Raw genomic sequence first — 21,799 nt, 5'->3', positions numbered from 1 at the left:
CTCCCCTGTTCCTCCTTATCGTTGTCTATTCCTTTATTCTCTTTCCCTGTTCCATTCTTGGAGCCGGCGCCGGCTGATTCCGGTGTGACGCTACGACTTGTTCAAAGTACGGGCATTTCAAAACTTATCCAGAAGTATTCATCCCTGTAATTTGAGCAAAGAAATACCTATGAAATGCTACATATCTGATACGTACCTGATCCGCAGATGTATTTCTTTGTTTCAATTTGTAGTGTCTCATAGGTGCTGCTGCTCTGGTGTTGTGTGTTAGGAGTACTGTGAACGGGGAAGAGAAGGAGTTATAGTTGTTAGTAGTTGTTATTCTTTGGTATGACCAACGGACGCAATCTACCTGAGAGTAGTTATGTGAATTTATGAGATGAAGTTCTGAATTCTAAGTTGCTCTCTTTCTCCCATTCCTTCTATTCTTTCTTTCTTCTATCATTGTAAGGAATAGCAAAGGCTTCTAATAATGAACTCGCTTTCTAATTTGAATATAGAGCAACTGGAAGCTCTTGAAGTTCTGAAGTAAAGATGGGTGATGAAGATGATTCCATCGAACAAGCTGCTGCATCACGTGGAGAAAGGCTGCGGGCTCTTAAAGCTGCTCAAGAATTGTTGAACGCTCCTGATGATGACACTACACAAGCTAATGATGAGACAAATGATGATGAAACTGCTGAAGAGCAGTATGTATTTTCTAATTTCTAACGCGAGAGTTATTATTCTCACTCCGTCTTCAAATATGTCTAAGCGCACAATTTGTGAATGAGAATGATGAATGTTTTAATTTTTAATTAGTAAATTTAACTGTTACTTCTTTTTTAATTTTTTTTAACAGTTGGTGAAATAATTATATAAAAGCTGGGCTGGATAGTTATTTGAAATTTACAATTCTAATCTCTTTTATCTGCAAGTATATACAAAAATATATATACCTTTATATCTGACTGCAAGTGAATTTTTATGTTGATTCTGTGTACATCTAAACCAAGCATAAATTACTTTAGGTCATGTGTTCCCTGTGGTGATTTTATGGGATAGCAAGAACTCACACAACAAAGTAGCTCTGAGGTCAGATATTGACTCAATTTGTTAAAGAAAGTTGCTGGAAAATGAGAAGAGCCTTGCAGTTATTATTTTATCACTCTATGCGTGAAATTGCTGTATTGTAAGACATGTGGACTCGTTGGAAAACTCTTTGGCATTGCTCGTCACTTCGGAAGTTAGCTGGCTGTTTTGGTTGTTTGGCTTGTAATTTGACTATGAAACAATGTGAAATGGCTATTACTATCCCTCTGGTTTTTGTAAATTATGATTTTTTGTTTAAAAGGAGGCCGGCCGCTAACCCATCTCCTGGAAGGCTCGGGTTAGCCCATCTTGAGACGGGCTTTCCCAGCCAGCCCGCTAGGATAGCAACCCGGCATTGCCTACTCCATCTGCAGAGATAGTGTAGTTGGAAGTAAACACTATCTTTTCTCTGCTTTGTGGATTTTGCCAAATTGTTGAATCAGGTTGACCTACTTGATCTTTATTTTCCAGCTTGTTGGTCGGTTTGCTGAAATTTGCTAACATCCTCTTCTTCTTCGCGGGTTGGCTGAAATATGTAGTTTTAATCGATGAGTAGTAAATTAGGCACACTAATAAGACGATTTTACTCTCCATCTCTCTGGTTGTACAGTCTGTAATGCCCTTTGGTAACTTCTTGGGACTTTTGATGGCCTTTGGGATTGACCTTTTTCAATGGTGATGCATTCTCCTTACCATCTGATGCGAAATGATTACTGGAGAGTCATATCCTGCAAAAAGGACTATTCTTCAATCTCTATACATATGGGATACTCTTCAAAATTTGGGATGTCTTTCTTATTATTTAAGTGAGTAATTTGACCCCTTGGCATGTGTAATTATTCTCGACTGTGACTGCATCATTGTTATGAAGGTGAAATGCTGGATTCTACGTAAGATTGAAGAGACTCTCGCCCCATTGTGCACTCACTGAATGCAACTCAGCATCGTTTAGGTTTCTGGAAGAGAATGGCCACTCTTGCAACAAATACGTGCTCCTTTCTAAGTACCCATACAATTAAAGGAGTCGAAAGATTGGAGAGTACGAGTACTTAATATATATAACCGATCACACTTTTTCGGGGTTCACATTTCTTTTCAAATGGTATGGCATATTGTAAATGGAAGAATTAAATCAACGGCTGAAATTTTTTGGGGGTATTATTAAGTCTTTACTTTCGGTTAATTGCTGTTTCTGGTGTGTGTTTATCTATTCTTTTTCCTATGTCCATCATTTGGATTCGGGGTTTGTTCATAGACTTGGTAGTAGTGTTATTTTCTTCAAAGCTAAAAGGTCTGATTTTTTTCTCTAGCACAAATCTTTTGCCATCTATGAGAAGTTTGGATTCCCTGCAATGGGGGATCCTACTGCATGATGTTCAGCAACTCTGTCAATGCTTTTTTTATGGACCAGAAAATTTAATGGGAACCGGGAAAGATAAAAATTGTAATTATGAGGACAATAATTGTAGTTATGAGAGAAGATTAAACTTCAAAAATATGAATTGCACAGTTCAGTTAAAGTTTTTATATATATGCATGATTTTATTATTTATTGATTCCCTTTATAATTGATAGGTTGACTTTTTCTTTGGTCAGCTGATTTACTACTCTCTTTTTCTTTTTCCTGTTATTCTGCAGGAACATCTGTTAATAGTGTGTGAACCAAGGTTTTAAAAACCAAACCGGACCGAACCGGATGGTCGGACCGGTCTAACCGCCACCCGTTTAACATTATGGCTGGGTTTATAGATTTAGACCGTCTGAATGGTTTGCCCGGATTGAACCGTCCAAAACCGGACGTTGGGCCGGAAACCGGCATTGAGCCGGAACCCGGAACGGTTTTACAAAAACCGGGCGGGTGAAAGTCTCTTCTTTTGTTTAGAATCAGAACAAGAAGGAGGAGGAGGAAGGATGCAAACAAGAAGAAAAAAAGAAGGGAGTATGAGAGAATGACAACAGCCAACCAGGAAAAAACAATAAATCAAGTTGAAAACTAACAAATCTGAAAAAATAGTCGATTTACCTTTTCTTCTCCAATAACCACAACAAAAGAGCACAAATGTAAAAGAGGTAGAAGAGGATGAAGAGAGTGAGATGAATTGAAGATGATGATAGAGAGATGGCTGTGTAAATCGAGTGATGTGGCCAATTGAAGATCATGGAGCAATTTGAATCTGGAACAGCAATGGAGGACGTTTCTGGAATGTGTTTGAAAATGACGATAGAGAGAGATAAAAGAAGCATCTGGAGACTGGAGAGCATCGAAAATATACAAAGAAAAAGCAAACGTTTTGCTCTGAATACGGTACAGATTAACAAAGAATGTTTTATTTTTCATTTTTAGTTTTTAAGAATATCCATAAGTATTTTCTACTTTGACCCTAAAAGAATTTTTAGCCAAAAAAAATCTATAAGAATTATTTCCTATTATAATTATTTATTTATTTATATTTATATTATTTTACATGTATATAATATTATTTTTATTTAATTATTATATTACCGGTCCGACCATCGGTTTAACCGATCCGACCGTTTGAACCATAACCCGTTGTTCTTTCCGGTTCAACATCCGGTCCGATTTTTAAAACATTGGTGTGAACTACTTAAAGCCAACTTATATGAGTTTCATAAATATAATAGAGAATCAGGGGGCGAAGTATACTTCACAATGCCAAGATTGCAGGTTTGTGGTGTTCCATCTTCTTCATGAATCATGATGTCTTATTTTCATCTTATCTGCCATCACTGAAACTCTTCTAAATTTATTTGTGTAGTCAATTACAATTCAGTGTTTGGAAGCGCTTCAGTTTTTGCACAGCCTTGGACTAATACATTGTGACCTGAAGCCAGAAAATATTTTGGTGAAAAGCTATAGTAGATGTGAGGTTAAGGTCATTGATCTTGGGAGTAGTTGTTATGAGACTGATCACCTTTGCTCATACGTCCAGTCCAGGTCCTATCGTGCTCCTGAGGTTATATTGGGACTTCCATATGACAAGAAGATTGATATATGGTCACTTGGCTGCATTTTGGCAGAACTTTGCACTGGCAATGTAAGTATAATATATGGCCAAATAGCCAATGCACTTCAACATGGCAGGGTTTAACCTACTGTTTGAAATTTTTAATACCAACGATTTATCTGAAGCCGTCAAAATTTTCAACCAAGGGAAGCACCTGAGTCCTCAATTAAGGTCTAAAATGCCATCCACTCCCTCAGTTCCCAAGTCAGTTTTCCTGAGGTTAAGGTCACTGGTTAAGCCTTTCTAAGCAAGATTATTATTTTTACTTTATAATCATTCCTTGTAGAAACTTAAGTCTCTGTTAGTTAAACTTAGGTTAGCTAGCTCTGCACATTGCAGTGACCTAACACCATAGTCTTTGACTATGAATAGTGTTTTTAGCCTTGGGCTTTGTTAGTTTTCTTTGGTTAGTGATCTTCACGGTTGCGGAAAATGAACGTTGGTCCTTGAAAGATGTGATTGTGTTTAACAAGAATGATAGTAATGAAAGTTGGTGAGACTGCAGTTAAAGTTCTTTTTTAGAATGTGGGACATCCATGGGTCAAATCATCATCGTCATCTTTTACAGGGGCTAGGGTTCCTATTAAGGTCGTCTTCTCTTTTGTGTGACGATAAAATCAGGATAGTCTTCCTATGTTCTTGCAGTGGCTTGATGCTGACATTTGTTTGTTCAGGTCCTCTTTCAAAACGATTCACCTGCAACATTACTTGCTCGGGTGATTGGCATCATTGGTCTAATTGATCAAAGTATGCTCACCAAAGGAAGGGATACATATAAGTACTTCACCAAAAATCATATGCTTTATGAAGGAATCAGGTTAGAATTGCATTTTCAGTTTACATTGTAAACAAAATGGACCGCCAGCAGTCTGTAAGCTTATCTTATTTTTTTTTTTCCTTTTCTTTTCTTTGTGTGTGTGTGTTTTTATTTTTTGTTGATCCAAATGAATGCATCATGCATCATATACTAGACGTTTGGCATCTGACCTGGACCAAGGGTCTTATTTCAATTACTAAAATCTTTTTAGTAATACCTAGTATCTGCCATCCACCATATTAAGGTATTTTTTTAATAACATCCAATATCATAAATTAATTTTTAGTATATCTAACGCCCTAAAATATTCTTTAATAGTATTTAGTATCTTGAAGTAATTTTTCATATAATATTTTATGGTCACTAAAATTTAGTTCAAGATACTTGATACTACTAAAAAAACACCACAGCATGTTGGATGTTGTATATTACTTGAAAAAATATTTTAGTCTGTTAAGTGGATCAAAAATTATTTTACAATACTAAGTGCTATTAAGAAATATTTTAAAATGCTGGGTGTTAAACATTGGTTGCTATTAAAAAAATATTTTACCTTACTAAGTGCATTAACAATTAATTTAGGATAGAAAATGACACTGAAAAAATATTTTAAAGTATTAGATATTTTTTTTAAATTAAAAAAAGCCCTCTCCTTCCCTTGCTCTCACTCAAAACGCTGCAGCTTTGAGGGTAGACGAGGGTAGCGGATGGTAAGGGAAAAGGAGAGAAGCCGCGTCCATAAAATAATGGATAAAATTTATGGGCGGTGTTTTCGTTTTGGGGAGAGCGCAGGCTCCTCCGATTTCAGCAGGAAGCGTCAGAAACATAAAGCAGAGAAGCGAAATCCTCATATAGACGCGAACGATCTCGAGAGATTAACGCAGTACAGTATGTCGGATCCATACGAAAGAGTGAAAGGGGGGAGATTGAGCTTCAAAGGCGGAACCCTCGCCGCGCGTAGCAAAATCATTGAGAAGAAGAAAAAGAAGAAGAAGAACAAGCACAACGACGCTCCTGCCGACGGTGAAATCGACTCTTCGAAACTCGAGAACCAGGAGGAGGCCTCCGCCGCCGACGGAGGAGGAGGATCGGGAGAAACCTACACGATCGACGCCGCGAAGAAAATGAAGTACGACGAGCTGTTCCCGGTTGAGGCTAAGAAGTTTGGCTACCAACCCAAGACCAACTTCAAGTCTATCGAGGAAGCCCTTGATGATCGCGTCAAGAAGAAAGCTGATCGTTATTGTAAATAATTGTTGTCCCTTCAGTGTTCTGCCCATCTCCAAAGTCTTGGTCCCCTTTTGTTCGGGTTCGTTTCGTCATATTCATTTCTGTTGAGTTGAGATTATAGTAATTGATACGACGGTTTTCTTAGGTTTATATTAAGCTAAATTTGTTCTTCCACTATATTAATTATGCTTTGTTTTATTATCGTTAGGGTTGTGGAATGTTTCGATACGAATACTTCTCTGCAGAAATGAAAGGTATACTAGAAATGCCTTCTAAGCAGATTAAGGGTATATCTCGGAGGAATAAGGCTGTTATCACGTAGTTTCGAATTATAATTTACTGCACAATACGACTGCCTTTAGATGACAGTGATTTCATGCTAGAGATATTTTTCTTAGGGATTAGGACGGTTGAATTCGTCAATAAAGAAATTTTGTTAACTTGGGCAATGGCTGGCCGTGCAATCCCTTCTTAAGACAAGTTATGGCAAAAATATGAGTGTAGGTTAGGTGCCATTTTTATGCTGGATTGCTGGTCTGTGAAAAGGAGATGCTTACTTCAATATTAATTCATGCATATCTGGGGCATGATTGCGCTTAGTCTTCTGAGGTTAATTCGCTTGAATAGTGTAGGCATATGGGTTTCGTTTTTCCCCCCAAATAACTTGCAACTTTGCTCGGGAACCTTATGTATAAAACATCTCAAGATTCTGAGGCTTCTGAAGCTTTCAGGAGTTGGGAGTCATTTATTGGTGGTGAATCTGGGAAATTTAACTTATGGATGATTATTTCCTCCTTCCTTTGTTACTAATAAATCGTTTAGCAATAACAACAGGCCTTATGAGTTTTGATGCTCTGTTGGCTTAATTATCCTGTTAGCTAAGGAAAGAATTACGATCTGCTAGCTAAATAGGCGTTATGCTGAGCATTGGGAATCTTCATACCTTTCTCACCTACCAATCAATAACTGATGAAAATAAAGAGCGGGGTGGTTTGGGGGCATTATGAGTTTAGCATGTCGATATTTATTGAACATCATCAATGTTTGTTGGATTTTTGAATGATTGACATAAGGATTTGTGCGCAAGTTCCAGATATTCTCACTTTTCTGTTCACGAGCTACTCACTGAGGAAAAGTATAGGGCAAGAGCAAGATCCCCCCCCCCCCCGGGGGGTCCTTTTTTTTTCTTTTTTCTTTTTTCTTTTAGAGGCCAAAACTTGTGCTCTTTTCCTGGAAGCTTATGCTATTCACTTGTGCATACATCTTTAATGTTATGTAACTACAAAAATACGAGATAATATCACTAGCAATAATGACATTCACTGTTTTTCCATCTCGAATTACAGACTAGGTTGATGGTTCACGGTCTAGGCTCTTTCATTTGACATGTGTGGGTGAGCTTTGAGCTTTGCGGAAAATTACTGTGATAGCATTTGCATTTTGCAAAACTACCTTTTGGTTTATACCATGTGTGCTTGTTCATCTTCTTGAAATGTTAACTGTGGTAGTACATATCAACTTTTGGTGATCTGGTTAACGTGCGAGTATCTGTTTGTTTGCAGGCATTGGTGCGTTGTTGGAGCAGTTGAGCATGCAACTAAGTGCTGGCCCTTCTGAAGTTGTCCCTGAAGCGGTTGATTGATATTCTGCATTAGAATTGAGATTAAACTGTTGCGCTGTAATACTTATCTTAGTCTTAGACACTTAAATATATTGTATCAAGCAGTAATTAGGCTGCTGTAACCAGATGACAGACTAGATTTCGTAGGCGTTAAGGGCTCTTGAACAATCTGACTTGTGGACCTTTCTGAATTTGCTTGATATTTACACTTCAGCACTTCCTTAACAGGCTTATTTAATTCTTGAATTAGCCAAATTGTGGGATCTAAATTAATCCTCCGCCTCTACCTTCCACATTCTGATTTTCTAATACACCATCGAGGATCCGTTTCCAACTAGCATACTAAAATGTCAACGGGAAGTTTTGAATATAATGCGGTGTCAGTAAATGTTTCGCGTAGGATTAGATGTTGCTATATTTGTTGGTTTGTAAAAATAAAAAGGTGTGTTTACTTCACTTTCATCTCCTTCTCACATTCCTCCTCTGCCTTCCATTCATAATGGGTGATTATTATTTTTATGCTCAATTAGAGCTTTGGATATGAAGTTTAGCTGGAACTTTCTGACCCTAATTTTGCAACCTGACACTTAGTTGTAATTTACAAGATTGCCAATCACCTGCTTCAATTTTGGCAAACGACTCCTTGTGGTTTTTGTTTATGAGAAGCTGCTTTCATCCAGACTTCACAAGTTACAAGACTGCTAACATGCGGTTGTTTGGGGCGGGGTTATATGCCAAAATTGAAAAGAATTATTGGTGGAACTAATGAATGCATTGGCACGCTGTTAATTTATAACATTTTTAAACGTATATGTTTGATCAGGTACTTATTTCTCTTCTTCCATTGATCTTGGTTGAAGTAGCTTTTTAAAGTATTATTAAACACTCAAAACATAAAACCTAATAGCTTTGGAAAATACCATGAAAGATCTGGAAGGAATGCGTAATTATATTTTATATTGAACATATTTGAATATCATTTATATATGTAATGACATAAACGTATGAATCATCGTCTTCCTCCATACTTAATTTTAGTGTTCCATTCTCATCCTTTCTCACTCAAAAAAAGGGTTAGTTCACCGAAAAAAAGGGTTTATACAATTTATCATCATTATTATTTAAGTTTGCCCTCGTTTTAATCGTAACTCCTTAAGTTTCAAATCATAGCTTTTGATTCTTTAAATTTTTGTTCATTTAAAAATATTATTCTCTATAGTTTAATAAAAACTTAGACCATTTTACCCTTGAGTGATCAAAACTTATAGTTTTAAATTTAGGGGACTAAAACCAAAATGAAAGTAAACTTGAAAAACTAAATATTATATTAGCACGAAAAATACAGGAATTTTGTGACAAAAATCTATCAAAAAACTGTAAAAAAATTATTTTTAAATATTTATTTTTAAAATAAAAATATAACATATGATAATTTTTTAATAATATATTATATATAAATAAAAATAAAAATAAAAAATAAAATATATAATATACTTATTATTTCATTAATATTTTGAATAAAAATAATTATTAATAAATTAATAATTTTTTAAAATACGAAAATTAACTTGAAATATATAATAATATATTAAATTATATATAAATACATATATATATATATGTGTGTGTGTGCATATATTTGTGTTTGTCATTCCAAATACTATTAATCCATTTCTAATTAGAGATGTGAAATTTTGTGGCTAATTTGCTTTTTTTTTTCCAGTAAATTTTTCTTTTGATCTTGGATTTAAGACTCAGTCGGGTTCTCCCAACAAGTGCGTTTCATGGGATTCGAATCTCCTCCTTGTGAGAGTGAAATTATTTATCATCTCAACTAATATCTTATTGATTATAATTTTTGTTTTTGCTATGACATATTATTGAGTTTTAATCTTGTTGCAGCTTTTGTTATCATCAATATTAGGTGGTATATAATGCCCATCTTTATTGGAAAATAGACAAGCCCCCATCCCATCTATATATATCTAATAAATATATAACACTAGTGTGCCAAAAAAATATATATAACACTATTTTCTACTATTATTTATATATAATTTTTATTTAAAACAAAATAATGTTGCTTGGGTTACATTTTCTTTTGAAATTTTATGTGACTAGCACGTATAATTAATTATAATGCATGCAATATTTATGGGTTGTCACATAGAATTTTTTTTTGTTAATTTATTATTTGGGAAGTACAATTGGGTTGGGACGTACATTTTTTGTGAAATCAGCAAAATGACCACAAATGTACGCCCAAATTTATAAATTAACAAGAAACTATAAATTAAATTATAATTATGTACAATATATTTACAAGAATCACAGAAACTTATTCAAATGACTTTTTTTTCTTTCGGTATAATTGAAAGTATCCTTGAGTCATTTTAAATTTAAAACTAATTTCTATTAGGCTGGTTGCATAAAGATTAAAAAGCTTCCAAATAAATACACTTTTTAAATTTCGATTTATATTTTCCTGACAAAGTGAGACCATTTAACTACACAAGTGATCCCCGCTACCAATTCATTGGCGCCCGCTTCTGAGAAACTATTGCTCACAGTCTTCTTGATCGCAAAATGGACGCAATTCGAAAGCTTAGATGAAATTATCATGAAATAATCACTTTAATTTGTTTCCAAAATTTATAATTAGTTAATGTATATTTTTAGTCTTTTAATTTTAAATAAGATTTTAATTTAGTCCATTGATTTTAAAAATTATATTTTTAGTTCTTTAACCTTAAAATTGTTAACAAAAATTATGATATTGACATTTTAAATGTTAATTAAACGTTCTCAAATACTAATATATTAAATTTAATATTAATTATTTTAGAATTAAAAGACTAAAAATATACTTTTTAAAGTTAAAGATCAAACTTTAAAGGATTAAATGTATATTTTAACTTTCATAATTTTTTTCACTCAAAGAAAGAGTTTTTAGAGGACGGTTACAATATAATATATATGATTAAAAAAGATATTCTAAGAAAAAATACATGCAATTTTTCTTGAGAGGCCGGCATAATTTGACACGGATTTATAGCATGTTTGATTTTTTTTAAAAAATTTAAAATTAAGTATCTATATTTTAACTTTCATAATTTCTTTCGCTCAAAGAAAGAGTTTTTTAGAGGACGGTTACAATATAATATATATGATTAAAAAAGATATTCTAAGAAAAAATACATGCAATTTTTCTTGAGAGGCCGGCATAATTTGACACGGATTTATAGCCTGTTTGATTTTTTTTAAAAAATTTAAAATTAAGTATCTAAATCTTCCTCGATAAATATTTGATTTTTGGATCTCTCTGCACTTATCTTGTTATCACATCATCATTATTCTGGTATGGATTCGCTAAAAATATTTATAAGTGTTATGAAAATGAGAAATATGAGTGAAATTTAGAATGAAAGAGATGAGTAAGATAAGAGAGAAATTGAGAGAAAGAAAAGTGTATTCTTATTTATTTGGATGATCAAAATAGGCATTACATAGTCTTCTATTTATAGGCTCTCAAACTCAACCAAAGGTTACATAAAATAAATAACAATATTAATTCACATCAGTGTGGTACATGTAACCTTTGAGTTATGGAATAAAAATTCCTAAAAACTATTCAATGGAGAGGTTATAGAGTGTAGAATATGAGAGGTTAAGAGTTGAGAGAGTTTATGGATATCCATATTTTCTAATTTTTATAACAATTTGAGGTTATTTAGTTCAATTAAATAAATACTCCTCCGGTCCTTATTATAAGACCCAATTTGACTTTTTATTTGGTCCTAATTATAAGACCCAATCCATTTTCTCTCTTATATTTATGTATTTTTTTTCAAGATAATCCTTCTAATAATGATAGTTTAGCCAATATACTTAATTAGCAAGGATATTTTAGGAATAACAACACTTATTTATTATAAATAACCAACTTAACTTACTTCCTTAATCTCCTCAAATAAGTCAATTGGGTCTTATAATTAGGACCGGAGGAGTATCTATTAAACTCGATTAAAAAATAAATAATCAAATTTGAATTGATCACGCTCAAATTTAATACTCCTCCGGTCCTAATTATAAGACCCAATTGACTTATTTGAGGAGATTAAGGAAGTAAGTTAAGTTGATTATTTATAATAAATAAGTGTTGTCATTCCTAAAATATCCTTGCTAATTAAGTATATTGGCTAAAACTATCATTATTAGAAGGATTATCTTGGAAAAAAATGCATAAATATAAGAGACAAAATGGATTGGGGTCTTATAATTAGGACCAAATAAAAAGTCAAATGGGGTCTTATAATAAGGACCGGAGGAGTAGTATTTAATTAATTCATTAATTATGATAAATCGGTTATAATCAATATTTGATGGATATGACAATAAATAATTTATATTCCTCCCACGAACTCTGTAAATTAAGGTAGGTGCCTTCATGAATGAAAAGACACAGGAGAGATATTATTGGCTTTTTTTTTACAATTTCTTTCCTCTTTTTTTATGGTGCATTTGCTATTTGATTACTGGTTACAAACCTGAATCCAAGGTTTCCAAATTATCAAGTTAATTATCTTTCTCAAATTCTACATGAAATCAATGTATTTTCTAGCCTTTAAATTAAAACTTGCCCTAAAAGTTTGTCAAAATTGGGGTGGTCGCAAGAGGAGGAAAAAATTTTAAGAGTTGAAAAAGGTTTATGAGCGGTTTAAGTTTGGTGGTTTTGAAAGTATGCCGTTACAATAGAAGTTTTTTTAAAGAAAAGTTTTTACCACAATCGTATTTTGTTCTAAAGACATAATATTTTCTGTTGCAATAATATTTTAATTTCATAAAAAATTATATTTTTTTTTTTTGGGAAAAATCAACGATATTGTTGCAATGTAGCGTGGCAAGTGTCAATTTCATGTTATTTACCAAAAGAGAGGTGTTAAAAGTCATGTTAATACGGCCCTTAACCCCTTATATGAGCACTCAGCCAACATGCACATGCTCTCAGAAACACAGATCTGAAATTAAAGGATTCATGGAGCGTGAACTGTGAAATATAAATTTTCTTTTTTCAAAAACTAAACCTTGCATCTATTCGCACTACAGTAAAATTCCATTCCATTTTCTTCCAAAGCACTCTTGCAATATCCACATAATGAAAATAAATCGAAGTTTAATGACAGTGCTAACATAAGATACTGATGTATGGAAGGTCCATATATTCATGCTCAAGTTGTTACGGTGGTCTGCTCATCAATATCACGATAGATGTGCCATTTTTGGTATCTCTGATCTCCGTCTAAGACAGGCCTAAGTCTAGGAGCAGTTGTGCAACTCCAACAACAGCATCCCCTTGCATCTTTTACACATTTTCTGCAGCATCTGTAAGACAAAAGATTTGAAGCAAATCTAAAATGCCAGGTGAGCCAAAAAAAATAAAGGGAAATGCGAGAGAATCTTACAGGAAAAGCAAATTGCAGTCAAGATTTGCACAGTTCCTATGCCTCAATTCACTGACTTGAGAATCACATATGTAGCATTTCGCAAACTGACCATTTGCAGAGACGTGAGTGCTGCCTGTTTCAGTTGTGGCTCCAGGATGGTATGACGAAGGAGGCAGAGACAGACGAGAGTCGAACACAAATAGATTTCCTACCCATTCCGCAGGACCTTCATTCTCTAGATAGTTAGAAACACCTCCCTGCAAGGTGTACAGATTCCGAAAGCCCTTCTTTCTGGCATATCCACAAAACCAATTCATCAGAATCAGTATTATTAGGGGGAAAAAATGAATATCTTGCATTTCCAACCAATACATGTCAGCTCCATTAGTCAACTGTTTCCTTCCATAAAAAGGAGGGAATGATCATGTGCCATGCAAGCAGGTGGAGTGAGCCCACCTGTGTTAGAGTAGGCTTGCATCTTAAATACCTAGTCACATCCTCAGCCAGATATCTCATTCTTATAACTTCAAACCCCCAAGAAAGGTCTAAGCAGCGTTACTCGATTCCAGAAGCATGTGATGAGTCGTTATCTTGCTAATTTTTAGTTTCATAAATTATTTAGCCGGTGGTTAATTTTTGTGGTTGTTCAAAGGATAGATTGTAGAGAGTCGTATTGTCTGTGTTGAAAACAGATCCCATATGCAACTAAGCCTAGGAAGTGATAACTGATAGTGAAATATGATCTATTAGAACTTTATAATGGAAGAAGTATTTGTTGCCATCCTGAGACAAAGAGAGGGAAAAATTACATTATGATTTACCTCAGTATTGTGGAATATACATCACAACGAATCCCTCCAGTGCAGTACATCAATATATTCGTTTTTTCTTTATCTACATTTGCTAAAGGATCTGAGGCAGCCACCTAAATTGGAATAAACACAAAAATGAAGTATATTACCAGTCATCAATGGAAAGATCAATTTCAAAACCTCTTTCCAGTTACTGATGATATGCTAACCTCAGACCAAGGCAAACCTCTTTACTAACCTTAAGAAGAAAAATATTTTAAATAGGTAACCTTAATAAAAAGCTAGAATGCTGCAAGAGAAACAGGATTTAATAGAATTACTTAAAAAATAATGTATACAGCTAACCATATGTTTCAGTAGCATTATATCAAAATTTCATGAGTGTGTATTTTTCAATTCTCAAGCATTGGCTGGAGCTTAATGCCTGCGTCTTCAAGAGCATATATATAACGCTACATATATTATAGGAAAGGACTGTGTTTATTGAATTTCTTACATGCTTTTCTCTTAGTTGTTTAAGGAAAGTTTTTTATAACAAAAACATATAAAATAAATGATCGGGCAGGGGTAATACATTTTTAGCCTCTTTGGCTCTTACTTTTCTAATTTGCAAGATGCCTTGTCATCCTCCCTACATGTGAAAAGTCTCAACTACACCAAACATATATTAAATACACACCACGTATGGCTTTATTAGGAGCAAGCATCATGATAAATTCCAACTATATTTTATGGACACGTCAAATAATGACCCTACCTCTTCCTGGGACAAGCCAAATGAAGTGCTTCTAAAGCAGTCTACATTAGGGCGCACAGCACCACGAAAATGTCCAATATCCCACTCATAACCTGAATATCAAGAATAATATTTTTTATTTTACAAAGAACTATGACAGTGATAAAGTTTTCCAAAACTAAAAATAGGTGGGCAAGCATGCAAATAGATCTTCGGAAATGTTGACTACGAATGAGAACAGAAACTATGATGTATATGAGCCACAGAACTGCCTTAAGATCAGATTCATATAAAAAAGTTCATCCATTGGCAATGACGAAAGATTGTGAATTAGCAAGAATATGATGAAATGAGTCAACAGGTTAAAGAAAGAACAATTAAACAGTTTTTTTCTTTTTTCCCGGCATATTTGGGTAAAGAAAAACAAAGCTGGAGTTAGAACAGAACTATTACCATTTCTCACATCCAATAGAATGTAATTGGTGTCAGGACACTCTTTTGAAGCAAGACCAGTCCTATTCATTGCTTCCAATCTATTTCTCCATTCTGATGGCGCTAAAGGTGTTGCTCGCATTGAAGAATCAAGAAGAGGAAGATGTGATATGCCACCTTCCAACTGTAGAACAAATAAAAGTTACAGAGAGATGGTTTCATTCTAAGTTGAGAACAACTGTTCAACTTAAACATATAAAGACAACAAATGTGGAGGACACAGAAACAATTTAAAAAGCTACAGCTCAGAGAAATCTTAACCACTGCATGATAATTAGTTTCAAAGAACTCTTGCATGACAGATAAAATACAGATAAGGGACTATAAAGCATTATCAACTGTAACTTGCTCTGTAAGCATGATAAGATTTTATGACATACTACACAATGCACTAACATATATGGCTTGCCTGTACAAGTGAGGGCTTATACCGCAACTTCAATCTCGGGAAGGCATGCCCTTTTAGTGATGGAGAAATCTGAACCAGGATATCAGAAAATCTGTCATCTTGCCTTAACCATTCAACATATGCCAGAGCATCTTTTGATGGTCCACTATACTGCATACAGAGTAATATACCATATCAGCAGGAAACATATACTCTTTAGACTCCGAGACACCAAATTTGACACGTAGTTGCTCTAGGGAAGTTAACTTTTGTTTGGATTAGGACCCCTCTGTTAAGGGCCAAGATCTAATATTGGGTAATTCACAAAGAAACAATATGTACTGATATTTGAACCCACAGTCAAACCCAGCCCAACATAAACCTTTTTATGGATGTCTCATGATAGAATTACTTACAACTCCTAAATAGGCTTGCTTATACAGATGAAAATAAATAGTTAAAGAAAAGGAGGAGGGGACTGTCCATAAGCTTGTCTAGAATTAATAGATTCAATGCATAAGACTTACTAACCTGCGCATTTATACCTTGCTCATTTATGTAAATTCTGCCATTTATGTCAAGACCCTGTCAACAGACCAAAAATTTACACCTGAGAGGAAAATGTGGAAATTGCAATTAACCCCAAAAGTGCAACATATCAGGAAATATATTCAATATCCTTTGAGCTAATACTCTTTAACAAATAACCACTAATGATTGCCAAAGTGTGCATGTATCAATAGATGCATGCATGAATAGTGAGCTGAAATTCTTAATGTCCCTAATGAACCCAAAGAAAGATTAAAAATGAGCGGGAACCTCCATGAACGCCAGGTGCTTGGCGACTTCTGCTTCCGGGTCATCGATAAACACGAAATGGTAAAAATTTACCACCACGAAATCACCCTCAAAAGCTACAGAAGCATTGCATTGGCTAGAAGTGGAACAACCAGTTCTGCCAAAATTGTCTTTCGTCTTCTTCACCAAGCTGGGCTGTGAAATGAGCACAAACCATTTTCTATGGCGGAAAGAGACAGAAGAAAAGGTTTTCAAATTGACAAGATGCTTTTGGAAAGGAACCCAGTCCCTGTTGGAGAACGAAGCAGTAACTTTAGGAGTGAGTCCACCGAAGATAGCCTCACAGGAGAGCCTCATCCTTACAGAGAACTCTTGGGGGTCAATGTGTCACTCATACTGGCATTGAAGATTGAAGAACAAGATGACTTTGAAGGCTGAATCAGGTGTGTGCAAGGCCTGCCGAATAAACGTGGGCTGGCATTGATCGGAGAACCACTGGATCTGGACCTCTGAAACTACAAGCCCAGTCTGCTCGTAGATTATGTTATTGGGCCCAAAACCTATTATAGTCTAGCCCAATTATGAAATGAGGGAAAATTATGATTTAGGAATAACTTTTACAGTTTTTGCTAATAAAATGTGAAAAAGATTCTTTTGATGAGTTCATAATAAAATTTTATTTTTTAAATATGGATCAGTTCTCAAATTGATTCCTAAAAAGTTAAGATGAATATAAAAATGAAATGAGTCATATTATTAAATATTAATACATGCATAATATAACTTTATTTTCTAATTCAATTTAATTTTTACACAAATGAGAATTGCCAGTGTAAAATAAATTAAATGAAAAGATTTCACAAAATGTATTAAAAATAAAAAGTCACGTGAGTTGAGCTCAGGTGGCAAGTTTGAACCGTCACAATATTTCCAAAAAAACAAAAATCAAATTTCAACTCACCCAAAAATGTAACAAGTGTTTGGATAGCATATTGTTTTATTGTGTGTTATATATGGCCGTGCATGCTATCGGGACATTAGGAATAATATTTTCATATATTGAGAATTATTAGTACTCCTCCGGTCCTTAATATATGACCTAATTCTTAAGTTTGTTTTTATCTTAAATACAAAACTCATTTCTCACGTTTATCAATTTTCTCTAAATTACCCTTTACCCTTATAAATATTCCCTCAACCATAATCAAGTAGAAAAAGGAGAGAAGGTATTAAGAAAAATAATTATGGTGTTTTACGAAAAATATATCCTCTGGAACTTGGGGATCGGTGGCCGCGAAAAAGTGTGCTCCTGAACCTGCATTTGTGGTGGAGAATCAAGATAGATCATCAGAAATTTATTTTCAGACATGCTTTTATCAAGTTTTTTTGTAACATACTGCATTTAATTCATTTTATGAATATAGTTAGAGGAGGAAACTTTTAGAATGATTAGGACAACACAAGCATGATAAATCAAAAAACAAGCCAATCACATCAAACCCTCTATCACACACGGGCAACGGCCACCGTCTATCCTCAGGTGCCTCAGCACTTCATGATTGTTAAGCACTTCACTTGTAGCATGAAGGAACAGGAACTCTACCTTCTTGAGCGTTAAAGATAATATGGGATCAAATGATAAGCAGCCTGAACTAATTTGGAAAGATCCCTTGCCTGCATGAGATAAAGTTTGAAAGCACAAGAGATACAAAATTTTATTAAGTAAAACATAAAGGCGGAGACAACTACTGAACCACAGATGAAGATGAAATTGAGCCTGTTTGGATTAGTTCAGGATTGAGGATGCATTGTAGCAATTATGGACTTCATGAAACATGTTTTTGCGAGACATTGTACTTGACCCAAATGATAGTTTCTAAATCGAGTCATCAGCATCATATTCAATGGAAATGTTAGTTACTATGATCCCATATGTCACACAAACTTCTGTGAGAACACTCTACTACTTAAGGCACAATGACATGTACCTGCTAGAAATGGATTGATTACCATGCTCTCCAAAAGAAAAACATTTTTTCTTGTCTCCGGAATGTTTCCTCCAGAATTTTTTTTTTTTTAAATAACCATATAGTAGGAGCATTATAATTAAAGAAGACTCACAACATTGGTGTGGACATTCCAGGTGAGACACCACACTACACTGATGCCAGCTTCAGCAGGGAGTTCGCTTTGTAAGAACACTACTAAACATGACCTGCAATCAAAAGGCCAACTCCTGTTCCAGTCACAGCTTAGAGATGGAAGGTAAAGTAATGTCACTTTCACACGAGTTTACATAATTGAAAAGCAAAAATCAACTTTGGAAGCCAATATTAAGCGTGAATTTTGAAATAGAAAAAAGGAGAACCACAAGGAAAATCAAGTATCAAGAATGTTATCAAGAACAATGTAAGCAAGAATTCATTCTAACAAAGACCAGCCAACAGGAAGTATTATAACTTTAAAAAGTTATCAAGAACAATGCATGCGACAACAAATGCATAATTAGGCTATCCTACAGCAGGAGTACACAGCAATCCAAGACAAACCAAGCACTAGATTATTCATATAATACAAACAAGTTAGCAACAGCATAAGCCACATCTCAGAACACAAAATTTTTAGTCAATCCATGTCAGCACCTTCCACTAGAAAAGACTCATGATTGAAAACAGAAGTAAAATAGGAGAAATATAAAAGTAAGCAGTGAAAATTACTCACTAAATATAAGGAAATGCATGATCATATAACCTAAGTGGTGATAAGCAAGTTAGCACTATTGTTGTTGTCCCCAGCTTTTGATGCTGAATTAGAAAACACCTGCTGGTCAAGGAATCAGGAGAAATGGCACAGGATCGCAACCATGTAGAATACGACTATAATGAATATAGAAACCAAATGGGAAAAGGATATGGCTCTCCATCAGCGCTGTTTTGTTTTAAGGAAAAATGTAGAAGTTTATCTGTCTCACACCCAATGTTTCTGACTATGAAGTTAAAGTATTGGTAATTAAAGGATAAAAAGAATGAAATGGACTTGTATCAATAGAAAAATGGGTAATTAGGCCCACTGCACTTGCAGTTTAAATCAAATAAACTATAGTGAAATAAGACAATAACAACATTTATTTAAATGAACTAAAATAGTAACAAACAGCAAACTGAGCTGCACAACCATTTGTCATTAACAGAATAAGAAAGCCAAAAGAGATTTTAATATTTTATCCCCTGTGATTGGCTCTGAAGACTAAGGGGAGTGCATAAATAAAATCAAAACACAAGCAGTATGAATATGATTGGCAACTAATCCATATATATAATTGGTTTTATGCTTCATTATATACGGAACTTAAGTAGTTTTCAAAATATTTTTTTTATTGATGAAAAAGGAGCGTCGGTTGATGTGTACTTCTGAGGTCTGTACTGCTGCAGAGAGAGACCGATATGAGAAATCTGTAAGCATCTTTCATATACATTTATTTTCTTTTCCCCCTTTCTTCCAGGATTTGAGGCATCGATAAGGAGCTAAATAACTATTTGAGAAATTATCGGTGAAAGATTGATGTTGTCTTACCATGGATGTAGCATTTAAATTCCTGACTGCGTTTCAGCCATTGATCATTGCTTCAGAAAACTTTGCTTTGAATGTTGCAAACAAAACAATGACAAGAAGCCTGGATTAATTGGGGTTTAACCACGTAAACCTTGAATTAGTGCTGATTGTACCGTGCCATATAGGTTCTTTTTTGCCATGATTAATTGGGGTTTAACCATGTAAACCTTAAAATGTGGTGTTCTTGGTTTAGAACTAGAGCTGTATATCTGCGAAGCAATTTTAAATGCTATTCATGCTGCTCATCGTTTTAAGATACTCCCTCCAATCCAAGATATAAGATAAGTTTTATCCATCTACGGTTATCAATTAAAATCAGTTTAAAACAATAAATATGCAAGGTTTGTGTTTTTTTCCAAATATATCCTTATTAATAAAATAAATAAATAAAGGTTGCAACAAATGGGTCAAAGAGGAAAAGAATACATGTGAAGGGTAAAAATTGAAAAAAAAAAAAACTCATTAAATGCTTAGACAAAAGTAAATGTTATCTTATAAAAAATAATCAAGTTTTTCCAATAAAGTTTATCTTATATTTTGAACAAGAAGGAATACATGTTTTCTCAGCTCCTCACCTTTCTTTTGATTGAAGCTCTTTACTCTGCTACTATAAAAGTTTGATACATCTTATTGCCAATTTTCATTGCCACTGTTGGATGAACTTCTCTTTTTAAATGCTGTTAATTTTGTTTTGAGTTTACTTTTTCCTGAGATCATCGCAGGCTGCAATCTAAAGCATATTTAGCAAATCCATTCACTCAGTTAGCCACATGATCTGTTAGCAGTGTGCATAATGCAGAAAGAATGTTGTAGGTTATCTTTCTTATAGATATCCATAGTTGTGTAAACAAGAAGATGGTTATAATTTCTGAAGATGGAATTTTTACCTAAGCATATGATAATTGATAATCAGGTTGGGGATGTTCCTTTGATATTTCTACTTTCTGTTGCTTCTTGTGATCCTAACAATAACAAGATTTATACATGCATAGAAGAAACTTGTGCTGGAACTTCCAAATAAATGTTCAATATCAAGCATATAATGTGCATTGACATCAAACTTATTACTTGATATGGTTAGATTCATAATTTTCTGATGGAATAATATGATTCAATTGGCTTTTTTGCCTTTTCCTATTCCTGTTTCTTTAAAAGCGCCGTATGCTATTGACTCATTGACTGAAAATCAATTGGTGTTATTTAGATCTACAAAGCCCAGGGAAATGTGATTCTTTGTGTTGCAGCATGCTTTCTCTACTGGTAAGTAACACCACCACCCTTGTGGAAGCTTGGTTTTTGATCCTTGCCTATCATATGTATCACATTATCTGAACCTTTTTTTTTGGGGGGAAAAAATCAATTGTTATGTATATATGAGGGGATCTCAGGTCTAAACTGACGAGCTCGTTGCTTTTTAAATAAAATGAAATTAATTATCCTTATTTGGTTTGTGATTTCTGTTTGGGTTTTAAATGACTGTGGTGGCAGGTGTATATACCGTATTTGTAATACCAGAAGGAGATCCAGAGTCTGGAGGAGTGGAGAAAAGATCCAAGGCTCAATAGTTTTCATAAGGCCACACATCTCTGCTCGGGATCTCCTTAGTACTATCAATCCTGGAGCTTAGATGTTAGTGCTTTTGTAAACTCTGTACAGTTGTTCAAATTTATATATATTTCCTTTTCATTAAAAAAAATAAAAATAGTTTTCATAAGGCTCATGGTGTATTGATGGTTTAGTTCAACTTGAAGG

General features: G+C 34.2%; 3 protein-coding genes across 5 annotated transcripts; 2 read left to right on the top strand and 1 right to left on the bottom strand.

The window, feature by feature from the left end:
* Positions 1-1,255: 1,255 nt before the first annotated feature.
* On the top strand, positions 1,256-4,986 carry LOC114715887 (dual specificity tyrosine-phosphorylation-regulated kinase 2-like). The gene is made up of 5 exons (XM_028900797.1): positions 1,256-2,173; positions 2,710-2,726; positions 3,667-3,757; positions 3,849-4,127; positions 4,772-4,986. Exons 1-5 carry the CDS (start codon positions 2,171-2,173, stop codon positions 4,943-4,945), a joined length of 564 nt encoding a protein of 187 aa, XP_028756630.1. The 5' UTR covers positions 1,256-2,170; the 3' UTR covers positions 4,946-4,986.
* A 638-nt stretch (positions 4,987-5,624) lies between these two features.
* LOC114715888 (uncharacterized) lies at positions 5,625-21,307 on the top strand. 3 transcript variants are annotated; one of them, XM_028900799.1, is made up of 3 exons: positions 5,625-6,223; positions 6,353-6,398; positions 7,707-8,014. In XM_028900799.1, exon 1 carries the CDS (start codon positions 5,661-5,663, stop codon positions 6,165-6,167), a length of 507 nt encoding a protein of 168 aa, XP_028756632.1. In that variant the 5' UTR covers positions 5,625-5,660; the 3' UTR covers positions 6,168-6,223; positions 6,353-6,398; positions 7,707-8,014. The 3 variants fall into 3 exon arrangements, with proteins under 3 accessions (XP_028756632.1, XP_028756633.1, XP_028756631.1); XM_028900800.1 differs by lacking the exons at positions 6,353-6,398; positions 7,707-8,014 and adding an exon at positions 21,252-21,307; XM_028900798.1 differs by lacking the exon at positions 6,353-6,398.
* Positions 12,858-16,809, bottom strand: LOC114715886 (rhodanese-like domain-containing protein 8, chloroplastic). The gene is made up of 8 exons (XM_028900796.1): positions 16,457-16,809; positions 16,169-16,222; positions 15,659-15,808; positions 15,211-15,373; positions 14,779-14,870; positions 14,031-14,134; positions 13,228-13,500; positions 12,858-13,147 (listed from the first exon to the last, which is right to left on the bottom strand). The coding sequence occupies exons 1-8, from the start codon at positions 16,790-16,792 to the stop codon at positions 12,994-12,996; spliced, it is 1,326 nt and encodes a 441-aa protein (XP_028756629.1). The 5' UTR covers positions 16,793-16,809; the 3' UTR covers positions 12,858-12,993.
* Positions 21,308-21,799: the final 492 nt, after the last annotated feature.

This window comes from Neltuma alba, unplaced genomic scaffold, assembly GCF_004799145.2.
Source record: "Neltuma alba isolate B1F8T4 unplaced genomic scaffold, ASM479914v2 tig00011618_pilon, whole genome shotgun sequence".
NCBI classification, from domain to species: Eukaryota; Viridiplantae; Streptophyta; class Magnoliopsida; order Fabales; family Fabaceae; genus Neltuma; species Neltuma alba.
This window is presented reverse-complemented; position numbering and strand designations above follow the sequence as displayed.